Here is a 23,114-nt window from a genome sequence, read left to right as displayed (position 1 = left end):
AAACTAATTTTGTCCCAGCAAATTATACAGACTCAGACAAGGACTTCTCAAATGAGATTCTCAAACCTACCTGTGGGGACCCAAGGGCTTTTTCCTATGGCTTTTTACATCTGGGACTTCCATGAGAGACTATTACAAATAATATAATTACCTTCAACAGTACCTGGAGATCATGAAAATCATAGGGCTTCATGATCTTGGTCGCCTTAACTGCAAGGACATAAACACCCCAGGCAAGGCTGACACTTGGAGCAGAGGGACTGGTCACTGACAAGGCACCACCTCAAGCACTGCCCAAACACACCTGGCCTAACAGTAGCCCTGAGAAGTGAGTGCAAGGGAAGCAGAGCTCGGGTGGTGTCCAAGAGCATTCCCCCATGACAGGTACTCACACAAAGAAGGGCACCAGCTGCACCAGGGTCTCCTTCTTGGGGTTGGCAGCAAACTCAGGAACCATCTGGATGACCTTGTTCATGACGCTGCGGAGGTAACTCTGGAGCTGCTTTCGTCGCTCCTCCACGAACTTGGCATCCTAGGAACACAGATGAATGTGTGCACTCAGCATGCTTGTGTCATAAGCATCCTAGGAACACAGATGAATGTGTGCACTCAGCATGCTTGTGTCATAAGCATCCTAGGAACACAGACGAATGTGTGCACTCAGCATGCTTGTGTCATAAGCATGCTAGGAACATAGATGAATGTGTGCACTCAGTATGCTTGTGTCATAAACTCAGAGGGGATCTTGTCCAACATGTACTCATCAGGCAACAACTGCCAGAGGGGCTGGAGTACAGCTCAGTGGTGGAGCACTTGCAAGGCACTGGGTTCCATCACTGCTGTGCACAACTGGTCTCCATGGCTTTGCATGTGCTGTGGAAAAGATACCTGGGATGATATTTTTAATAAGCATCATGTCCAATACCTGTGTATAGTGTGGTCCCACAAACGAGTGAGTGAATCACTAGGTGTGGGTATTACTTCTTGGTGCCACAATATCCTAAGTGTGGCACCATAGACCGAGGACAGAGCAGTGACACAATCATTGTAGAGGCTCTGTTGGAGTTCACAGGCCACTGGAGGTGGCACAATGACCACACAGGTATGCATAACCATTGGTCACACTGCCATCCTCTGGAGTACATGCTTAATTTGTCTTCACACGTTTTCAAGATATGAATCTGTCGCTGATCACAAAAGGTTCTATGAACAAAAAAATTTACCATCTCCTCAAAATGTGGCTAAAGCTGTGTGGCACAGCCGGAGGCAGGCACAGCGTCCCAGTCAGACAGTCGCCCCCCTGGGTGTGCACTCCGGCTCCGCACTCCTCGGCCACTCCTCCCTCCTGCGTCTGTCTGGCCCTGGCAGGCAGGACTACAGCACGGAGAGCAGCTGCACCACTGCAGACCCTGCGCTTGGACCTGTGTGACATCTGATGCCTCACCTTTATATTCTCCGGGTACTCTGAGAGACATGGTGTGTGCGTGAGCATCCTTGATGGCCCTCTGTGCAGGCCTGAGTTTAAATTTTTACTACCTTTTCAAATTTGTGTGTGCATGTACACATGGGTATGCCACAGTGTGTGTGTGGCAGGAATTGATTTTCTCCTTCTGTCATATGGTCCAACTCAGGACATCAGGCTGATGACACTCAGTTGTGTTACTGCAGTTTTTCTGAGACTATAGTTTTACAGAGCCCTGTGTGTTCTCTGGCTAGTCTCCTTCAGGAACCGTGTGGGAGGAAGAGCCAGGGAGAATCTGCTGGCAGGGCTTCCCCTGGCCTCTTGTCCAAAGCCATGCCATAAGTTGCCCCAGTGCAATTCCAGTTACAACCAGCACTGCCCCAGGCCAGTGGCCAAAACCTCCACAGCCTGGCAGGGTCAAGCTGGAACCACTTGGCCTGTGCCCACCGAGTCTGGATGCTGGATTCTGATCCTTGGTCCCCACACATTAACAAATCATTAAGTGATTAGATGTTCATTCCTGAGGGGGTGGATGGGCCAGGTGGACCTACCCAGGCCTGCATTTTAATTTGCATAAAAAACCTCAAAGGCCAGCTTGAAAGGCTCTACAGCAAGAGGATGAGAAAGGTGTTGTCAACCCTGAAGGGGCTGTGGAGGGTTCCGGGTTTGGACAGGAGGTCAAAGATGGTCCTTTGTGGTGCTATGCTGAGCCACAGAGCCGAAGGATGCTGCAGGCCGCAGGAATATATCATAAGAACTCAGCTGTTTATGGCAAAGTCACTACCTGGAGGGATGAGGGAATTCCTCCAGAGGAAGCCAAATCCCAAGGAGTTTTTGGTGTTACTTGGCTTGTTATATCTCAGCCGTATTCTGTTATGAAAATCATGTGTGCCTTCATAGTTTTTCCAATTGACTTCCCCCTAAGAAGGACTAACAGTGTAGACTCATCATTCTCTGGACATATACATTCCAGGTATTTGGAGAACAGCCTCGGGAAAGGCTTTCTCTGGGATCAGATTATCTCCCTTAGCCACTTTCAAGGACTACAGGAAACACCACCCAGGTGGGTGCCTAACTTCCGAGGACTAACAATGATAACAGCCCACATGCAAGTCTCCTGACTTACGGTAAATTCCACAAGGAGACACTGCCTAGGAGAGGTGGACATTAAGTAATAGCTTTACACAATTTAGCTCAGACCCTCCCTTTATATACTGGGACTTTCAGGGCACAAGACAGAGAAGGGAAAAGAGAATGGAAGAACTAGATGGGTAAGAACTTGAGAGGAACAAACTGAAATGGGGAAGAACTATATTGAAGGGCTAGAAGACAGTACTAGAGGAACGAGATGGAAGATGAGGAAGAGCCAGATGAGGAAGAGCCAGATGAGGAAGAGCCAGATGAGAGAGAAGGAGATGGGAGAGGAGCTGAAAGGGGAAAGAACTAGATAGATGCGAACCTAGAAGGAACAGAACTAGATGAAGGAATTAAGATAGAACCTAGAGGGGACAGTAGATAAATATAGAGAGAAATCAGGCAAGAAAGGAGCTGGACATGAGAGCAGAACAGAAGCTGTGCAGAGAGAACTATCACAGAATAATAAAGTGTATGAACTAAGGAGTTTCGTGTACATAGATTCATTTCTTTTCATCAAAGATTAATTATCAGCTGGTTGTAGACCTGGGAGGGGACTATCAAGGGGCTGGACCCCCATAGTCACCGATAGAAGGAAGGCAAGTACCCCAAGAGGAGGCCAAAGGACACGCCCCCAGCAGTCTAGCCAGCCCATGTGTCACCTGAATAATGTCTCCTTTCATCCAGGTCCCACAAGCTGTGACATGACAGATAGGGGGGTCTCACCTGGAAGAACCCCCAATTCTTTCCTAGCACCCACTCATATTGAGAGCCAATACCTGGGAACCTACTCTGTCTTCATTAAAGAAACTCCAACTGAGTAGCAACCATTGTCTAAGTGCTTGAGTGCGTGAGTGCGTGCATACATGCGTGGGGTGCGCGCGTGCACGTGTGTATTTACATGTATATAGAGACCAGGGGAAAACCTTGGGTGCCATTCCTCCAGAGGTACCATCCACCTTATTTTTGAGACAGAATTTCTTACCTAGAGCTCCCTAAGTAGGCTGGTTAGCTGGCCAGTGCCTCCCAGTGAGCAGAGCATGCACTATCATGCCCATTTTTTTTGTTTGTTGTTATTTTAAGGAAGTGAGCCAAGCTAAGGTTCCCCCCCCCCCTTTTATTTGGTGTTTTAATGTTTTAATTGAACTCAGACCTCAAGCTTGCACGATAAATGTTTTTCAGAATGCACTAACTCCCCAGTGAGCAAGTCTTCACTGTGCCGCAGGCCCCCAGGAGCTGCATCCTTATGTCACAACCATGGCTGGTGACAGGTCTAGATGGGAAGAACCAGCCCAAGGCCCTAAACTCAATGGCAGCCGAACAGAGACGCAGGTCTTCAAGGAGCAACTTCAGACCCTTAACTCAACCCAACCTCCAACCTTCAGAAGTAGACTCTCCTGGCCATCTCTCCCTGTAGTTTTTACTTTATTATGGAAAAATGGCAAGTTCTCAATAACTCTTCATCTAATGAAACTGAACCGTCTCCCACAGTTGCTTCGTCACGTTGGCCTTTTCACCAGGTGGTGTGTGATGCTACGGGATTAAAGCCAGGGCCTCGTGCATGCTAGGGAAGTGCTCCACCTCTGAGCTGCATCCCTGGCCTACACTAACAGAGCTGTAGCTGGGTGTGGCAGTGCACTCCTGCAATCCCAACACTTGGGAGGTGGAAGCACAAGGATCAGGAGTTCAAGGCTAACCTTGGCTATGAAGCAAGTTTGAGGAGTGCCTGTGCTACATGAGACTCTATGTCAAAAACAGGACAATAAAATAAAATAAATAGTAAACAGTTATACCCACTTGATACTTCATTCTTAAATACTTCATATATAAATCTAGAAAATTAGGACATGTTTCTATTTAACCAAACACCATTACTACCTCCAACAAAGAGAATACTCATGGGTTGGTGTTACCAAACAGCGTTATCTGTAGTGCTGAAGTCTGTATTCTCAAAAGAGCCTACTGCTTCTGGGGCTTTCTTGTTTCTGATTTTGTCTTGAAACAGGTTCACACTTGTATCCCAGGCTGGCCTTGAGTTTGTGACCCTCTGCCAGGGTGACAGGTGTGCACCACCATACCTGACTGCTCTTGCAATGTGGATCGAGGGGTCAAGACCAGACATCAGCCGGAACTGTCCAGCAGGCTGAAGGGGGCAGTGTGGGTGGGTGGTCAGACCTAACAACAGAGTCCGTGGACAAGGCTTGACCCACAGGCATGTCTTACATGGACTGAACAGTGTTGGAAAAGATTAAAGCAGATTTCTTAAAAACAGATCCCTGGCTTCTCTTTCAAACCCAGCAGCCCCACTGTCTTGCCTTCACACCTGCTGGCCTTCATTGGGGTTTCCCCCTCACATCCCACTACATATTTCACACAGGTTGAGCCTCATCTGTCTAGTTCATCCTTCATCACAAATCCTCACACAGTGCCCAAGGATACAAGGGCCTTGGAAAAAACACACCAGTTGAAATAACAAATAAATGTAGGGAATATATCAGGAAGGCAAGACTGGTGGCCAGAGAGAGCTTCATGGAGGTCAAGGTTCACAAGAAAACACACAGATCCCGAGAATGGTGGGGTGGAGAACGCCAGGTTGGTCTGGAAACAAGCCCTTGGTTCTAAGGGCTGCTGGACAAGAGGATAGAGGACAAAAGACCAGCATGTCAGTGAGTGGGTCCTTCAGGGTACCTGGGGTGGCATCACAGGCACATAAAGCCAGCCCTTAAAGGTCAAAGAAACTGGTGAGTTCTGATTGGGCTCCTGGGGTGGCAGCCAACTTGCAGATTAAAAGTGATGAGGCTGGATGTGCCACCACCGCCGGACTTCTGCTAAATGGCTTGCTTTTAGTTCTGATCCCCAGGCAACTTTATTTATTAACATACAAATAGAATCACATTTCAGCACAAATAAAATATCATCATATATATGCTTGGGGTCCCCCCCCCCAATTCTCAAGGTAGCTCTGACATGGTCGTCTCCTGCGGGGAAAGCTCCCCCTGCCCCCAGCAGTGCCGTCCCCAAGGACAGAAGTCCTGCGCTTACTTCCCTTGCTCTCTCACGCTCTTACCAAGCACAACACGGCATCTTCTGAGAGTAGGAGGTCCGGCCTGCCAGGAGCAACAGACAGGCCAGTCCCCGGTGAGAGGCAGCAGTTTCAGTCAGCAGAACCAAAACAGGGCACTGGCTAGAGAATGTCAGAACCTTCAAAGAGCCTCTCTGAGTTGGCCTCCTGTGCCCATTCTGGTGCTCACCATGGTGAACACTGGCACTTGTAGTAGAATATCATTTTAAGGTGTGTTACTTTTGTTTATGTTGCATTTGTTTAACTCTGCGAAGTTGTGTTACTGTGCCTGTCTAAAATACCCAATGGTCTAATAAAGAACTGGCCAATAGCAAGGCAGGAGAAAGGATAGGCGGGGCTGGCAGGCAGAAAGTATAAATAGAGGAGAAATCTGCGAAGAGGGATCTAAGGTCTAGGAGCTAGAAAAGGAGGAGGACTCCAAGGGCCAGCCACACAGCTACACAGCAAGCCACGGAGTAAGAGTAAGATTTACAGAAGTTAGAGAAAGGGAAAAGCCCAGAGGCAAAAGGTAGATGGGATAAGTTAAGATAAGGAAAACTGGCTAGAAACTAAGCCAAGCTAAGGCTGGGCATTCCTAATTAATAATAAGCCTCTGTGTGTGACTTATTTGGGAGCTGGGTGGTGGGCCCCCCAAAAAAGAGTAAAAAACAGACAACAGGCACTAGCTCACTTAGCCATCTCTGCCTCCTGAGCACAAAGAAAGCCAAGACCTCCCAGCATGCCTTGCATCAGACCCGAGCCATGGGCAAGTTATGGCCAACACAAGGTGACAGGACTGAGAGGCCTCATGAGAAGGGCAGGCTTTCAGGTCGGGTCTTCATGGATCCTGGGGAGAAGGCCCATTACTACAGGTGGTGACCTAAGGCCCCCATGTTATATACCACACCTATAGTTCACATCTAGAGAGCATGGTGCTAGGATTTGAGACCAGCTATGGAAGTCTACAACCTTCACTCCCAATCTCCTGAAAATATGTGCAAAGATATTTACTTAAAGGAGAATGAAAATCAGCGTAGCTAAAGACAGCAAGCCCAGCACATGCCCAGCGGGGAATTGACAGAATCCTTTCCACAGTGAAACACCCCCATCTCAGAGGGAGGATGCAGAGGTGCCTGAGACAGGGTAACAAACCCACACCCTTTCCACAGTGGAACACTCCATCTGACAGGGAGGATGCAGAGGTGTCTGAGACACAACAACAAACCTACACCCTTGCAGCTGGTCTTCATGGAGCTGGAATTTGAACCTGTCTCCTGACACTCCTAAAGAGAGGTCAAGGGTTCTACTGAAGACCTACAGCCAGCTGTACCCTATCCTGCACTACAGTTTCTCACATCACATACATGGAAATGGATCACTAGGCTGGAACATCCTAATCAGGTTCTGATGGTCCCCGGGAAAATGCTGCCTGGGAGAGCAAGAAAAAGATTTGAGAGGACACCTTGGTCTCCAAAAGCCCCTTCGTATATCCTTTGAAGGAAAAACTAGAGGTTTGGTGCTTGGCCCAGACAGTCCACCCCAGCTGTACTCTTCCTCTCAAATTCAGAGTAGACAGAGCACAGCCCTGGGGCTGGGCAACACAAGGACAGATAGTCAGCAATGAGTTTGGGCACACAAGGCAGCTCTCCCAAAGGGTCAGTGGCATGTGCTAACTGTGAAGAATGGCCACCACAAAGAGTAGGAAAAGCGCATCTGTTCCAGGATGGGCAGCAGAAATCCAACTGCATGGCTGCTGCACACACCCCATGTCATGTTTCTCATGGTGCTGCTAACACCTGAAGCAGCAGCCTCCCCTGGAAGCTCACTCTGCCCAGCATTACTCAACAGACCTGTTACCTCAACACGCCTCTGTGATGGCTTTGGGAAGAAGGTCTTGGGTTCCCTGTATTGCAGAGGAAGACACTGAGGCTCTGGGGGGATTAAGTATTTCCTCCCAATTACACGGTTGAGATTAATAGCAAACACCATCTGCCTGACTTCAACAGCAGCCATGCTGCCCTGCCTTTGAGAACCGATGTGCCCACGCCAGAGCAGACCTGCCAAGGACAGAAATGAGAAACCAGCATGCCACAGTTCCAACACTCTCACCTTGGCTGGGCTGTGGCTGAGGAAGAGGGTCACAGAAGTCCTGGAAGTTTGCTCTGCTCAGGGCAAGTTGAATACGGTACCCTGTCTGCCTGCCTGCAGGCAGAAGCCAGTGTGCAATATCCTTCTACCCCCCACCTTCAGTAGTTGTCAGAGGCTGGGCCCTTGGAGGGGCACAATGACTAAGCCACAGGAAAACATGATTAAAGTGGAAACCCGCCTTGGTTGCTGGGGACCAGAGCAGATATCCTTAAGCCTGCTTTCTCCTAATCTCTTGAAATGCCCCTCAGTTTTTGCTAAACCTAAGAGACTAAGAGGAGAGAGAGATAAAAGCAAGCACAGCAGTCCTCTGGTCCCGTCAGGAGCTTTTGCATCACTCCAGATGTACACTGTGGTGGTCTGAATAAGGATGCCCCCACAGGTTCCTAGATTTGAATGCTTAGGGAGTACCATTATTTGAAAGGATTAGGAGGTGTGGCCTTGTTGGAGGAAGTATGTCACTGGGGTGGGTTTTGAGGTTTCAGAAGCCCAGTGGCTCTCTCTTCCTGTTGCCTGCATATCAGGATAAACTCCCAGCTCCTTCTCCAGCACCATGTCTGCCTGCATATGGCCATGTTTCCTGCCATTATAATAATGGACTAAACCTCTGAAACTAAGTAAGCCCCAGTTAAATGTGTTCCTTTATAAAATTTGCCATGGTCATGCCATCTCTGCACAGTGAAAGGAACCATAACTAAGACACACATACACCATTACTTATTTAATGGGAGTCACTTACTTATTGCCCAGTCAGGGCTCTGACTCAGGCCCTCAAATGCTGTACTAGCCCTCTACCACTAAGCTACACCCCCAGACCCCAGACAGCTCCAGTTTAGTGGATAATCTTTTCCCCTCTAACTCCTCTCCTTCCCCACAACTGTTGATGCAGCAGTGTAGCCCTGAGACAGCTTTCACTTCCTGTGGGCAGCCATGCTGTCAGAGGCAGGTACACCACCTCCTGGTCCAGCTGCTGGAGCATCCACAATCTTCTCCATGATGATCACCCCAATGATGGGCCCTTGAACAGAGGCAGTATCAAGCTCAAACTCTGAACACAGAACAGCATTCAAAGAAATTATAGACCTCAATGAATGGGGAGCATCCTGTGTTTGTGGATGGGGAGACTTTTATCTTATTAAGTTGACGATGACAATTATGTCTCATATTCATTTGCAGATTCTGTAATATCTATTCAAAATCCAGTTGCTCACCCCCCAAAATGATCCTAACACTCAAATACACACACACACACACACACACACACACACACACACACACACACACACACACACACTTAAGGGACCCAGAGCAACCAATCTTGGAAAAGAACTAAGTGGGAGGACTCACATTTTCCAATTCTAGAACTTACTACAAAGCCTGAGGATCAAGATATTGGGGAACCAGCAGAGGAGTAAATATTTAGATCCATAAAGAAGAAATCAAAGCCCAGAAATACTCCCTCACATTTACAGTGAGCTGATTTTCTTTCCATAGAGTTTTCAAGATGACTCAATGGGAAGAGGGTGGTCTTTTAAGTGAAGGTGCTCACTCAGCCATGTAAACAAACATCCACAAGTGACTAGTGCATTTCTTTGCCATTCCATGCACAGAGGTTGTCTCAAAATGAATAACAGAACTAACCATAAGAGATGAAACTTAGAAACTGTAAAAAAACAAAACAAAACAAAAAACCAACTTCCAGAATAAGTCTTTTTGACCCTATGTTTGGCAAAACTTCCCACATGTGGCATTAAAGAGCAATTCATCAATAGCAAAGACTGTCTTCTACAAAGGACATCATCAAGAGAGTGAAAGGTAACACAGGATGAGAGGGAAGGAATAGCTGTGAATGACGCACTGGCCAGGCTTTGTGTCTGAGGTGTAGAAACAGCTACCACAGCCAAACCCTGTAACAGGGCAAGTGAGTCAGCAGACATTTCTTCAAAGACATGCAGAAGGAGCCCAAGAGAAGGTGCTGAGTGTCAGTGTCCAGGGAGGCACATATGACATAAGGAGGCAGGACTCCAAGCTCCCTGGAGTGTGAGCAGACAGGCAATATTAGGTGCTGGTTAGAGTATGGAAAAAATATGCACACATGTCAACAAACACACTCATGCATAACAGACAGGGTCAGAAATGAAGTAGCCAGCTTAGAAAACAGACCATTCTTCAAAATGCTAAACACTCTGTTAACATATGCAACAGTCCAAATGCTTGTGCTCCTTCCAAATTAGTATGTTAAACCCTCACCCCCACAAGCACTGACCACACATGCCCTGCAATCCCAGAACATGGAGGCTGCGGTAGGAGGATAGGAGATGGAGGTGCACCTGGATTCTATGGAGATCCTGACTGATAAACAGAAACATACAAGGCCTAACCATGGAGGCAGTGTTAGGTGAAGCCTTTGGAAGGTGACTAAATTGTGCAGGTGGAGCCCTCCTGAACGGTTAATGGGATCAGTATTCTTGTCGAAGAAGCCTGGAAAGATAGCTGGCTTGTTGCTGCAGCTAGGAGAAGCCTTTGTGAACTAAGAAACAGACCCTTACCAGACACTGAGGCTACTGGAGACTTGATCTTGAACTTCTCACCTCCAGAAGTGAGAAAAAGTAATTTCTTCTGGCTAAAGACATTAGTCTATGGTACTTTGATATAGTAGCCTGAATAGACTAAGATACCACATGGCCCAGCAATTTTACTCCTAGATGGAAGGGAATGAAATGGGAAAGCATTCACCAGCAAACAGGGTTCTTCGTAACAGTCAAAGGCAGAAATAATGCAAGTATCCATCAACTGATATATGGCCAGGCAAAATGTGGTCTATCCATACACTAGAAAATTTTCTGACAAGAAAAGAAAATGCTGCTGCCTACTACAACACAAATGAACTTTGGAAACAGTTCTGTGAGTCACAAATGCCACACAGTACATAATTCTACGTATAAGAAACTTTCAGAGTGGTAAACTTGCACTGGCAAAAAGGGCAGCAGTGGTTCCTGGGGAAGCGGAGATGGGACACGACTCTAATGGATGCAGTTTCTTTCTGGGATGATGAAAATGTTCTAAAATGGCCATGGTGATGGCTGCACAAGTGTAAATACACTGAGAACCCTGGTGTACAGTGAGCTACAGCCCATAACCATCCAACAGATGGGCTGGAGATGGCGGTCAGTAAAGTGCTTGCTGTGGAGGCATCAAGGTCGGAGCTGGAGCTGCGGAGCCCATGGAGAAAAGGCAGGCACAGAGGGGAGCACTTCTAATCCCAGTGCTGGGGAAACTGAGACTTCCGGACTCCTGGGGCCCACTGCCAAGCCGGCCTAGCCTACTTGGAGAGTTCCAGACCAATACAGATCCTGTGTGAATGCTCCTGAGGAAGGACATCCAAGTTTGACCCCTAGCTTCCATGAGTGTGCAAACGTGTATGCACATCCCCCACCCCCCCACACACACACCAAAAGAACCAAAACAATTGAATAAAGAAACCCACCAGGATTTGGCACATGAGCATGGTAGAGTTTACTCCTTTTCCTGGGCTACTATTCCTTTTGGGAATGAAGCTAGCAGACAGAAAGGGGAGATATCAGAGATGAGGATTTGCAGGGGTCACAGAACCAGCCATGCCTACAACCCGATCTTCACCTGCTACATCACATTCTGAGCTTACGCTCTGCCAAGCTGGGGGCAATTTGGATCCTCTGAGGCAGGTCATAGAATGTGCAGGTGACAGAACACCTCCTTACCTGAACTGCCCACTGTGGAACCTCCTCCAAGGCTCCAAAGCCTCCCAGTGTGCCACATTGAAGCCAAAGCCACTATCCCACCTGGTAGTGCCTGGGCACTACTCTAAGTCAGCTGCTTAAAAATAAGCACAAGCCAGTTCATTTCCAGTAAGTTCCTCCTGCTCCACTATTTATCTAGCACCAGCTTCACAAAAAGGAATTCAGGAGAAAAAACAGGGAAAAGACAAGCAAGATAGAGGCAGCTCTAAGCTGCTGCAGTGGTAGGTGGTGGTCCCCAGAGGGGCAAGGACAGTGACCATGAGGTCTGGAGTACTGTGTGGCCCTTTTCAGACTGACAATTCTCAAGTCATGGTACAGATACACAGAACAAAAAGAAAAGCCCTTCCTATTGAACATACTCCCTGGAGCCATGACACAGCACTCACAAGGGCCTTTGTGCTGACTCATCAATCCTAAGGTCTGTTGGTGGGTCTCATGGCTACAGCAACTGCAAACTCATTATAAACTTAAGGATACTCCAAAGCAGTAACTGTAGCTGTGCTGTGACCTGACAAAGGCCTGTGACTTCCAGTGGTGACTGAGTCCCAGAAGCCACAGCTGCTGTTAGGTTTCATCACCCAAGTTCTTGGGTGAAGGACTTTATGCAGTGAGTAACTGCTTTGATTTAAATAGAGATGTCCCTCACAGGCTCATGTATCTAGACCCTTGGCTCCCAACTGGGGGTGCTGTTTGGGAATGTTGTAGAAACTTTAGGAGGTAGGATCTAGCTTGAGGAAGTAGATCACTGGGGTCCAGTACTTACAGTTATGTTAACTGGCTTCCATGCTCCTACTAGTATGGCCCATTAAACAGCACTTAAAGCATTCCACTACTTTCCTAACCCAAAGTACCAAAGTCCAAATTCCTCCAAACCAAAGCATGGTCAAGCCTATCACAGCAATACCCCAGTCCCTGGTACCAACTTCTGTCTTAGGGTTTTTATTGCCTAATAGATGCCATGACCACGGCAATTCTTATAAAGGAAGACATTTAACTGGGGCTCACTTACAGTTCAGAGGTTCAGTCCATCACCATGGCGGGACGTGGCAGTGCACAGGCACCTATGGTGCTGGAGAAGGAGCCGAGAGTCCTACAACTTGCAGGCCACAGGAAGTGGTCTGCAACACTAGGCAGTATCTGAGACCTCAAAGTCCGCCTCTACAGTGACACACTTCCTTCAAGGCCACACCTCCTAATAGTGCCACTCCCTTTGGAGGGGTCATTTTCTTTCAAACCACCACATCCATAGTGGCAAAAATGACTAGCAAACAGAAGTGTAGTTCTGTTTCAGACCCCAGGACAAGAACTAGGCTAGATAACCAGGTTGAGCTTTGGCTGGTCCCTCTGAGCCTCAATTTCCCCATCTGTAAAATGGAGCCATGCCATGCACAGTGCCCTGACCACTAGGGAGAGCTGATGAGAGTAGTGGGTAGTGGGTAGCATTAACAGGCACTCGGGCCAGGAGACCCAGGACATTTTGCATTCTACCTTAGCCTGGCAGACACTAGTACCAGAGGTTTCTGAATGCTCCTTGTGGGATCAATATTTACATGACCTCCCAGTGACCTCAAGAATGAGATGCCGTTATCTTTCTGCTTGAAGTCATTGAGGTACAGCAGGATGATTAGTTTAAACACTGGTATCAAAATTTGAACTATACATTCTAACCCTAGAGCCCTACCCCCTCAAAGTCCCAAGGGAGAAGACATTATGTGAAGCATAATCTGATTTTGTCCAGCTCTAGCCTTGGTGGAAAAGCTTACATACATGTATTGGGCATCTGTCTGCTTGGGTCACAGGTGTCCTGAGCCTGGACATAGCATCTCCAGTCTCCACAGGAGATGGGCATCTTTCCACCTCAGTAGTAGGAAAGGACTGGGGACCCAGTGTGTGGTATAGAACTAATATGGCCAGCATAGGTCTTGTGCTCAGCCCATCTAGCCACTACAGCATCCCAGGTTAATGGTGACAGGCCCACTGCCACTCAGTTTAGCAGTCCTGACCTGACTCCTGACCAGCTCAAACCCTCTACTACAGCCCCACCTGGTCACTTGGTAGGACACCAGGCACCATAGAGATGCACCTTTATTATAGGCTTGTTTAGAGTCTCCTGTCTCTGCTGGGCTGAACACTCCATAAAGTAAGGTCAGTATCATCTTCATCACTGTTTCAGGTCCCTCTGCTGAATGACCACAGTGAACAGCACATGGGAAGTGCGAGCCTGAGTCCTGTCTGCCTCTGGAAAGCAGCCTGATTCAGCCTGGGGCGGGGATACAGGACATAGCCCATCCTGGTACAACAGACACCAACAGGATTCTGAGGTGGTCTAAAGAGTGTGGGGAGACCATGCCCCCCTACTGCCCAGCTTGGGAACTGCCTCATCAGCACCCATATCTCTAGGATCTCTCACATCTGTAGGGTCTCTCACATCTGTAGGGTCTCTCACATCTGTAGAGTCTCTGGAGCTCAGCACCACCCACTGGAAAGGGGCAGCTGTTGGGCTTGACTGTCTCTAGAATCAAAGTGTTTGAGGCATCATCAGTACCCCAAAGCCAAGTTGATTGGGGCGGGAGGTGTTGCTGTGACACCAAAGGAAATGGCCAAGATCCCCAGCCCACTGCTGCTCCCAAGGGAGGCCTTCCATGAGAATCCTCAGCAAGTGCTCTAAGTTGGGCTCTCTTCCTCCACTGCAAGAGGCAGGCAGGAGCAGGGAAGGGTGAGAAGAAAAGGCAAGGGTGGGAAACAAACAGGAAGCTATCTGGCAGGTTTGTGGGTCCAGCTTAACAAAAGACTGACCTGCCCATCCCAAATGAGGTCTGGGTTTATTACCCAGTGTACAGAGCCACTTGTGATGCTTGTGACTAAAGATCAGGCCCAAGTGACACTTCATTGCTGGCATCTGATAGCCTTGCCACCTCCATGTCCACTCTTGTCTTTCAAGGAGAGCTGAGTAAGACCACTCTGGTTGACAACAATGGGAAATTTGTACATGCATGGATGTGTGTGTGGTGGTTTGAAATGAATGGCCCCCATAGGCTCACATATTGAATGCTTAGTCATCAAGGTGTGGCATTACTTGAGGAGGATTAGGAAGTGTAGCCTTGTTGGAGGAACTGTGTCACTCAGGTGGACTCTCTGCCTGCTGCCTGTGGATCAAGATTCTCCAACATCATGTCTGCCTATATGCTATTATGCTGCACATCATGATGAAAATAGACTAAACCTCTGAAACTGTAAGCAAGCTCCAATTAAATGATTTCTTTTATAAGAGTTGCCATGGTCATGGTGTCTCTTCACAGTAATAGAACATTGACTAAGACGTGTGTGTGTGTTTTGAAGAAATTCTACGCTATGCCATTTCTGACAATACTCACTATCACCTGGGCCACCCTTCCAACACAGCTCAGACACAGCTGTTAGTCACTTTATGTCATTCAGAAATAATTGAAGATCATCTGTGTGAGCCAGCCTTTCGGAGCAAGGCTCTTGTATAGTTAGTTCCCTGCTGTACACAGGCTGACACAGTAGCTTCTCAAGAAAGAGGTGGCAGGCAACAGAGTGAAGGAACTTGGTGTAGGCAGGATTTAGTCATGAACCTGACTTGGCTGGTCCTGGTTACTGAGCCTGGCACAGCACAGGACCCCAGCATGGATCTCTCATGAAAGCGACTGCTCCGTCTGCCTGAAGGATTATACCTGACAAGAAAGCCAACTTAAAAAGAAACAGGCAGAGCAGGAAACCATCAAGACAGCAAGCAGGAGTCAGTGAATACCCAACAAAGAGACCACCCTGGACTCCTCGATCCAGCCATTCCTGATATCAGACTCTTACCCAAGCCAATACATTCTCATTAAGTTGCCTCGGGCTGCACAGTGAGATGCTATCTCTAAATAACAAACAAACAAAACTTAGATGAAAAAAAGAAAGTATTCCTTCCAAGAAGCCTGCCCTGAACCTCCAGGGTGACAAAATTCAAAAGCTGTCCCAGCAGGGTGCAGCCTATGAAAGCAGGAGGGCAGACAGGTTCATGCCTGGGAAGGACCCAGGGCACTGGGCAATGACCAATGGCTGCCATAGAAAACGTGAGTTCAAGAAGAAGCCCTGCTTGGTTACTGTGAAGCCCTGTCACCTCAGTTGCCACTATGAGTTTCCATAATCATCATTGTCACTGCCCTTGAGACACAAACCAGATCTCGGGAGGAATGTGGCCTTTGGGTCACCAGCTGACAAGATCTGCTCTGGGGCTCTGACCACAGCATCATTCTAGACCTTACATGGAGACCAACATCATCAGTGTGGACCTGACTTTCCTGAGGGACTCAGTTCCACCAGGTTGTCTCTGCCTTCTAAGTCCCCTTTCAGCCTTCAAGGACTCTTGCTAGCTTACTCTGGAATGCCTTTCTAGGTCTCCTGCATGCCAACCCCATCCTCCACCTGCAGTCTCCCCATCCTCCACCTGCAGTCTCATCCTCCACCTGCAGTCTCCCCATCCCCCACCTGCAGTCTCATCCCCCACCTGCAGTCTCCCCATCCCCCACCTGCAGTCTCATCCCCCACCTGCAGTCTCCCCATCCCCCACCTGCAGTCTCATCCCCCACCTGCAGTCTCCCCATCCTCCACCTGCAGTCTCCCCATCCTCCACCTGCAGTCTCCCCATCCTCCACCTGCAGTCTCATCCCCCACCTGCAGTCTCCCCATCCCCCACCTGCAGTCTCATCCCCCACCTGCAGTCTCCCCATCCCCCACCTGCAGTCTCCCCATCCCCCACCTGCAGTCTCCCCATCCTCCACCTGCAGTCTCCCCATCCCCCACCTGCAGTCTCCCCATCCCCCACCTGCAGTCTCATCCTCCACCTGCAGTCTCCCCATCCTCCACCTGCAGTCTCCCCATCCTCCACCTGCAGTCTCCCCATCCTCCACCTGCAGTCTCCCCATCCTCCACCTGCAGTCTCCCCATCCTCCACCTGCAGTCTCATCCTCCACCTGCAGTCTCCCCATCCTCCACCTGCAGTCTCCCCATCCTCCACCTGCAGTCTCCCCATCCCCCACCTGCAGTCTCCCCATCCTCCACCTGCAGTCTCCCCATCCCCCACCTGCAGTCTCATCCTCCACCTGCAGTCTCCCCATCCTCCACCTGCAGTCTCCCCATCCTCCACCTGCAGTCTCCCCATCCCCCACCTGCAGTCTCCCCATCCTCCACCTGCAGTCTCCCCATCCCCCACCTGCAGTCTCATCCTCCACCTGCAGTCTCCCCATCCTCCACCTGCAGTCTCCCCATCCCCCACCTGCAGTCTCATCCCCCACCTGCAGTCTCCCCATCCTCCACCTGCAGTCTCCCCATCCTCCACCTGCAGTCTCCCCATCCCCCACCTGCAGTCTCATCCTCCACCTGCAGTCTCCCCATCCCCCACCTGCAGTCTCCCCATCCCCCACCTGCAGTCTCCCCATCCTCCACCTGCAGTCTCCCCATCCCCCACCTGCAGTCTCCCCATCCTCCACCTGCAGTCTCCCCATCCCCCACCTGCAGTCTCCCCATCCTCCACCTGCAGTCTCCCCATCCCCCACCTGCAGTCTCCCCATCCTCCACCTGCAGTCTCCCCATCCCCCACCTGCAGTCTCCCCATCCTCCACCTGCAGTCTCCCCATCCCCCACCTGCAGTCTCCCCATCCCCCACCTGCAGTCTCCCCATCCTCCACCTGGCAGTGGCATCTCTAAACTACAAACTACACCCTGCCATCCTTTGCTGAAGTTTCTGTGTCTCTCCTAGTATACAGGTACCCTCATGTACAGAAACAAACCACTAAATGTGAAGTCATACTAAAGCTACGAGGAGAAAAACAAGGAATCAAGAAAGCTACACTCAAGGGGGCGAGTTCTCTGAGCAGAAAGGACTCAAGATGAACTTTGACAGAGAAGAAAGACCCACTATGAGAGGAGTGGAGCAAATGCGCATACTAAGGTCCTGAGGCAAGATAGGGATTGAGGATTCATGTGTAAAGGGGGGACAGGTGTTATCCTACAAGGTGTGACCACCAGGAGATTAAATGAGAGTGTGCCTATGCTTTGTGAGTAGTGCCTGTGCACAGATAGCAATCAGGAGCTGCCATTCTTTTAGGACAGCCCTGCTGATGTGAACAGGATTCTGTTTATTTCCTGCTAATAGGAAGAAGGCTGCCTGCCTCATGGGGAGAGCCACAAGCAAGATCAAAGGCTCCTTTGTGACTCAAAACAGTTCCATTTTCAGCAGCTTATGAGGATCAGGCACTTGGCTCAAAAAAGCTTCAAAACTCATTATAAAAAAAGAACTGCACCTTCCCTCAGAAGGTAGAAGCCCCAGGAAACTAAATGATGAGAATGTTCTGGGGGCTGAGTTTAATGCTTCTGTGACCCAGTCGAGAGAAACAGCTCTCCAGAAAAAGCCCCTGCTACTCAAGAGGCCACACTCCCACAGCCACTCCAGGAGAGGACTGGAGGGGTGTATGCTGGCTGTTCTAGGTTGACAACTTGACGACATCAGAATTAACTAAAACTCAAGTGGTTGGGTATACCTGTGAGGGATTTTTTCTTAAACCATTTGAAGTGGGAAAACCCGATTCTAATATGGATCTGGAGGCAGAAAGACACTTTTAATCTGGGCCACACCTGGTAGCAGCCTATATGACTAGTACTCAATCTGTGGGTCACATCCATCAGAAATCTGTTTTCTGATGGTTTTAGGAACCCCCAACCATAAATTTTTTTTTATTAAATTTCTTTTATTTATTTTACATACCAACCACAGTTTCCCCTCCCTCTTCTCATCCTGTTCCCTCCCCCCGACCTCCTTTCTACCCCCTTCATCCACTCCTCAGAAAGAGTAAGGCCTCCCAAATCATGGCATGCCAAGTTGGGGCAGGACCAAGCTCCTCTCCCCTGCATCAAGACTGATCGAGGTATCCCACCATAGGGAGTAGGTTCCAAAGAGCCAGCTCATGTGCCAGGGACAAATCTTGGTCCCACTGCTAAGGGCCACAAACAGACCAAGCTACACAACTATCATCCACAGGCAGAAAGCTTAGGTCAGTCCCATGCAGTCTCCCCAGCTGTCCATCTAGAGTCCAGGAGCCCCCATGACCCAGATCAGCTGTCTCTGTGGGTTTCCCCCTCATGATCTTGACCCCCCACCTTGCTCATATAATCCCTCTTCCCTCTCTTCAACTGGACTCCCAGAGCTCAGCCCAGTGCTTAGCTGTGGATCTCTGCATCTGCTCCCATCAGTCACTGGATGAAGGCTCCCTGTTGACAATTAGGGTAATCACCAATCTGATTATAGGATAAGGCCAGTTCAGGCACCCTCTCCACTATTGCTAAGTGTCTTAGCTGGGGTCATCCTGTGGATTCCTGGGAATTTCCCTGGCACCAGATTTCTCTCTAACCCCATAATGGCTCTCTCTATCAAGATATCTCTTCTGTTGCTCTCCCTCTCCATTCCTCCTCCAACTCGGCCATCTGGATCCCTTATGTTCCTACCCCCCCCCCCCGCCCCCTTCCCCAGTTATGAATTTATTTTCATTGCTACTTCATAACTGAAATTTGCTACTGAGCAGTGTCTCAGTTCCTAAGACCAATCAGAAATATGTGTTTTCCAATGGCTGCGACCCACAGGTTGAGAACCACTGCTATATAAGGACACAGAAGAAGGAATTTCTTGTTCTCTGTCTGCTTGCCCTTACTCTCGCTGGCAAAGCCCATTCCTTCACTGGCTTTAGAACCTACTTCTTCAGGATTTAGCAGATATTGAATATCAGCTGAGACATCCAGCCTCATGAACTGAACAACTACTGAATTCTTGGACCTTCCATTGGTAGGCAACCATTATTGGACTAGCTGGACCACAGCCTGTAAGCCATTCTAATAAATCCCCCCTCATATATATATATATATATATATATATATATATATATATATATATATATATATATATATATATATATATATATATATATATATATATCTCACATATATATATACACACGCATTCGATATGTTCTGTTCCTCCAGAGAGACCTGACTAATACAGGTGTTCCCCCTGAATAACGTTCACTAAAAGAACATGATTTTGGGTTTGTAGAGAAGGTTGTGGCTGTGAACAGAAATGCCTCAAGAGTACAAGGACCTGAGTCAATCCCCAGGACCCATATAAAATATCCTGACATGGTGGCATGTGTTTATAATCCCAGAGGTGTAGACAAGCAGATCCTGGGGTACTCACTGGCCAGTTAGTCCACCTGATTGCTGAGAACCAGGTCAGTGAGAGACCCTGTCTCAAAAAAACAAGGTGGGTGGTACCTGAACAATGATACCCAAAGTTGGCCTCTGGTGTCCATGGAATGTTCACATAAAAAACACAATTCGGGGCCTAATGCTCCTCCATGCAGAGAAGTACAAATCTAGCCTCTATTGTATGAGTCATATGCAAGCCTTCAGAGGTGATGGGCTCCTCAACTAGGCTGACTGACGGGCAGGCAGAGAAGCAGGCATGTATGTAAATAAGTGTTCAAGACGACATTAAGGAGGCAATGCAGGAAGAGGGGTAGACACAGCACACATAGGGAGGAGGTGAAGTCTGGGTCCCAGGGATAAGGAGTCCGAGCTGCCACCCCCACAAGGATACAAGGCATGTCTTAGTAAAGCACCATGGAGACAAAGGGTGACACCTGTAAGACACAGATCCAGATCCAGGAGAAAGGCCTGGCCAGCAAAAAAATGACCATGGGCTCACAGGCTTACAAGGTAAAACAAAGAAAAGAGCATTTGAACCGCTAATGTCACCAGTTATCTGTAATCTGGGATGAATTCAAAACTGGGATAAAAAACTATCCTGGGCCCAGTGTTGGCAAAACAGAAACGAAACAGGTGCTTGGAGAGGGCAGATCCATCTCCACCCACGGGAAGTGAACAAGTGAGGCTGCCTTGGGGATCAATTTGGCAAGAGGGCAACAATGGATTGAAGAAATGAATGTCTCATCAGCCAGCAGCCTCATGCCTAAGCCTGCCTAGGGAAACTGAGTCTCAAGTAGACATGAGGTGGTAGGCGGGCACAGGATGCCTCTGCTACAGTGACCAAGCAGGCATGGTGATGAATACCTATTATCCCAGAAATCAGGAGGTTAAGGCAGGAGAATCACGGGTTCAAGGGCAATGTGGGCTACAGCATAGTGAGACATTGTCTCAAAAAAAAAAAAAAAAAAAGGCAGTGGGGGGAGGTGGGGTGTGCATTGTGTAAACGCCTAAATCAAAGTCCTGTAACACCACTGAAAAATACAAGCTGGGAAATGATACGTAAAGAGTGACATCATTTATGCAGAACCATAAAGAGAAAACACTTTTATAATCCCACGATAAAACACAAATGCATGGACCAAAGGAACCAACAGCTCCATGCTGCTCCCCTCTGGGATGGGGGCTGCAATGAGAACTCAGCTGTATTTATGATGTTTAATTTCTAAACATTAACATTCATTCCATCTGGATGGCGATATGTACTCATTACAGCTTTCTGTGTACTCTGGGGACTATCAGAAAATTTTGCATTTTTTTTTTTTTTTTTTTTTAGGAGCTTAGAAGTAGAAAGGACAAAATGTGCATGGTTGTTGATTCTAGGTGGTGGGAAGATGGACAGTTTTCTCATCCTATGAGTTCTTTCCTTTTCCCTTCTTTCAAGGAGCCAGACTAGCTGGTGTGGTGGCTCATGCCTGTAATCCCAATGCAATCAGGCGTGTGCCGGAAGAATCACAAGTCCTAGGTCAGCCTGGGCTACAGAGGGAGACCCTATTTTAAAAACTAAAAATGAACAAGGCAGATCTACACACTATTTGACTAGCGATTCCATCTCTGAGTTCAACCCCCAGAAAGCAGAAGAGAAGGGTAGAAGGTTAAACACAGCATGATTTATAATTAGCCAATACCATTCAAGCTTCTAGAGACAGAAAAGATACTTAAACTGTGGTGTCTTCACAGCATGGAATACTATGCAGCAATCAAGTGAAACCAGTAGGTACCCCATGCAGCAGCACAGAGGAGTCTGACAGCTGTGGTGTGGAGAGAAAAAGCAAGAGAGTTTCAAGTTTGGAATTCCTTCACGTGAGGTTCTCAGGCCTCAGATAATCTATGGCATTAGAAATTAGGACCAGGACCATGGTGCCTTGCATGGAGAGTGACAGCAAGATGTCCCCAGTGCTGGGGCCTGTCTTGGCTTAGTGTTGCTTGCAGGTGTGCTGGGGTGTGTTCACTGTGGGAAACACACTGAACAGTGCCTTCAGGTTGGAATCTGCACCCAGTTTAAAACAGAACAGAGCTTGGAGTGTGGTGCACCTGGAATCCTCCCAGTCAGGATCTGGAAGCTCACAGACCACTCCAGGCCAGCCTAGGCTACAGAGTGAGGAGTTCCAGGCCAGGCTATACTATGCAGGAAGACCAGCAGCCATTCCTCAACAAGGTGAGGAGATGAAAGAGCAAACAGCAGTGACTTTCCTCTACTGGGATAAACCACCTACAGCCGCGGCACTGGCACCTTCATGGAAAGGGTGGGGATGGCATGGGACAGGAGATGGGCTGTCACACTGCATCAACAGGAGGCAGGGCCAGACGCTCAGGTGTCAGATCCACCCCGCAGGGACCTACCTCTTCCTAAAGGTTTCATAACCTTCTAGGGGTAGCAACACCAACTGGGGGCCGAGTGCTCTAACACATGAGCCTCAGGTGTTTGGGAAGGAGGCATTTCACAGCCAGACCACAGCAGAAGCCAAGTTAGAGTGGCTTCTCTCTGGAGCAGTTTTAAAGCTAGCATGGGGGGTTTGAGCTATGCCAGTGCAGTATGGGATGTCTGCACTGACTGCATGCTCACAAGAATCTGCACTGTCAGCAAGCTACCATGCACTGATCAACAGAAGCTCTGCAACTTGCCCAAGGTTACACAGCCAGTGTTCCTCAGTGAGAAGGACCTGAAGGAGGCCTACACTCTGCCCCAGATCTCATGACTTCTGAAGAAGTCCTTGGTTACAGAGCAAGACAGCTAGTGGGCACCCCAGAAAATCAGGGCCAGTGACAATCACTAAAATGTCCGGGATCAGAGACTCTGGAAATACACATATTTTTCCCAGTATGCCAAAGTTTGTGATACCCAGCCCTCCATATGAATGGGAACACTGGAGGGGAGGTGGCAATTATTCTCAATTATTACTCAAGAAGAGAATAAGAGCCAGAAGGACTCTTCTCCAGTGCCATTTTAATCAGCTGTCCAAACACACACACAAAACCAGCAGCTGGAACACAGGTTATGTATATTCTGAAGGCCTTTTAAGCTGGAGGGGGAGATTAAATAATGATATACAAGCAATCTAACAGCCCCAAAAACACTGTAAAAAAAAGATCAAATGCCAGGCAGAGTCAAGCATCTTGTAATTCGTGTCAATTAGGAAAGCAGTGGGCTTGGCATGAAAACAAGGCTCTCCAGCTCAGCCAGACAGAGGTGAAGTGGGGAGACAGCCACTTG

General features: G+C 48.5%; 1 protein-coding gene across 6 annotated transcripts in view; it reads right to left on the bottom strand.

Moving 5' to 3' along the window:
* Nucleotides 1-23,114, bottom strand: part of Snx29 (sorting nexin 29) — a 473,090-nt gene that overhangs the window by 19,093 nt on the left and 430,883 nt on the right. For all 6 annotated transcript variants that reach the window (XM_052759505.1, XM_052759508.1, XM_052759511.1 and 3 more), the window contains one exon: nucleotides 393-532. In XM_052759505.1, the coding sequence (XP_052615465.1) occupies nucleotides 393-532 (140 nt within the window). The remainder of the gene's footprint in view (nucleotides 1-392; nucleotides 533-23,114) is intronic.

This window comes from Peromyscus californicus, unplaced genomic scaffold (genome assembly GCF_007827085.1).
Source record: "Peromyscus californicus insignis strain IS unplaced genomic scaffold, ASM782708v3 Scaffold_3__1_contigs__length_106647218, whole genome shotgun sequence".
NCBI classification, from domain to species: domain Eukaryota; kingdom Metazoa; phylum Chordata; class Mammalia; order Rodentia; family Cricetidae; genus Peromyscus; species Peromyscus californicus.
The sequence above is the reverse complement of the archived record's forward strand: the minus strand, read 5'-3'. Positions and strand labels throughout refer to the sequence as shown.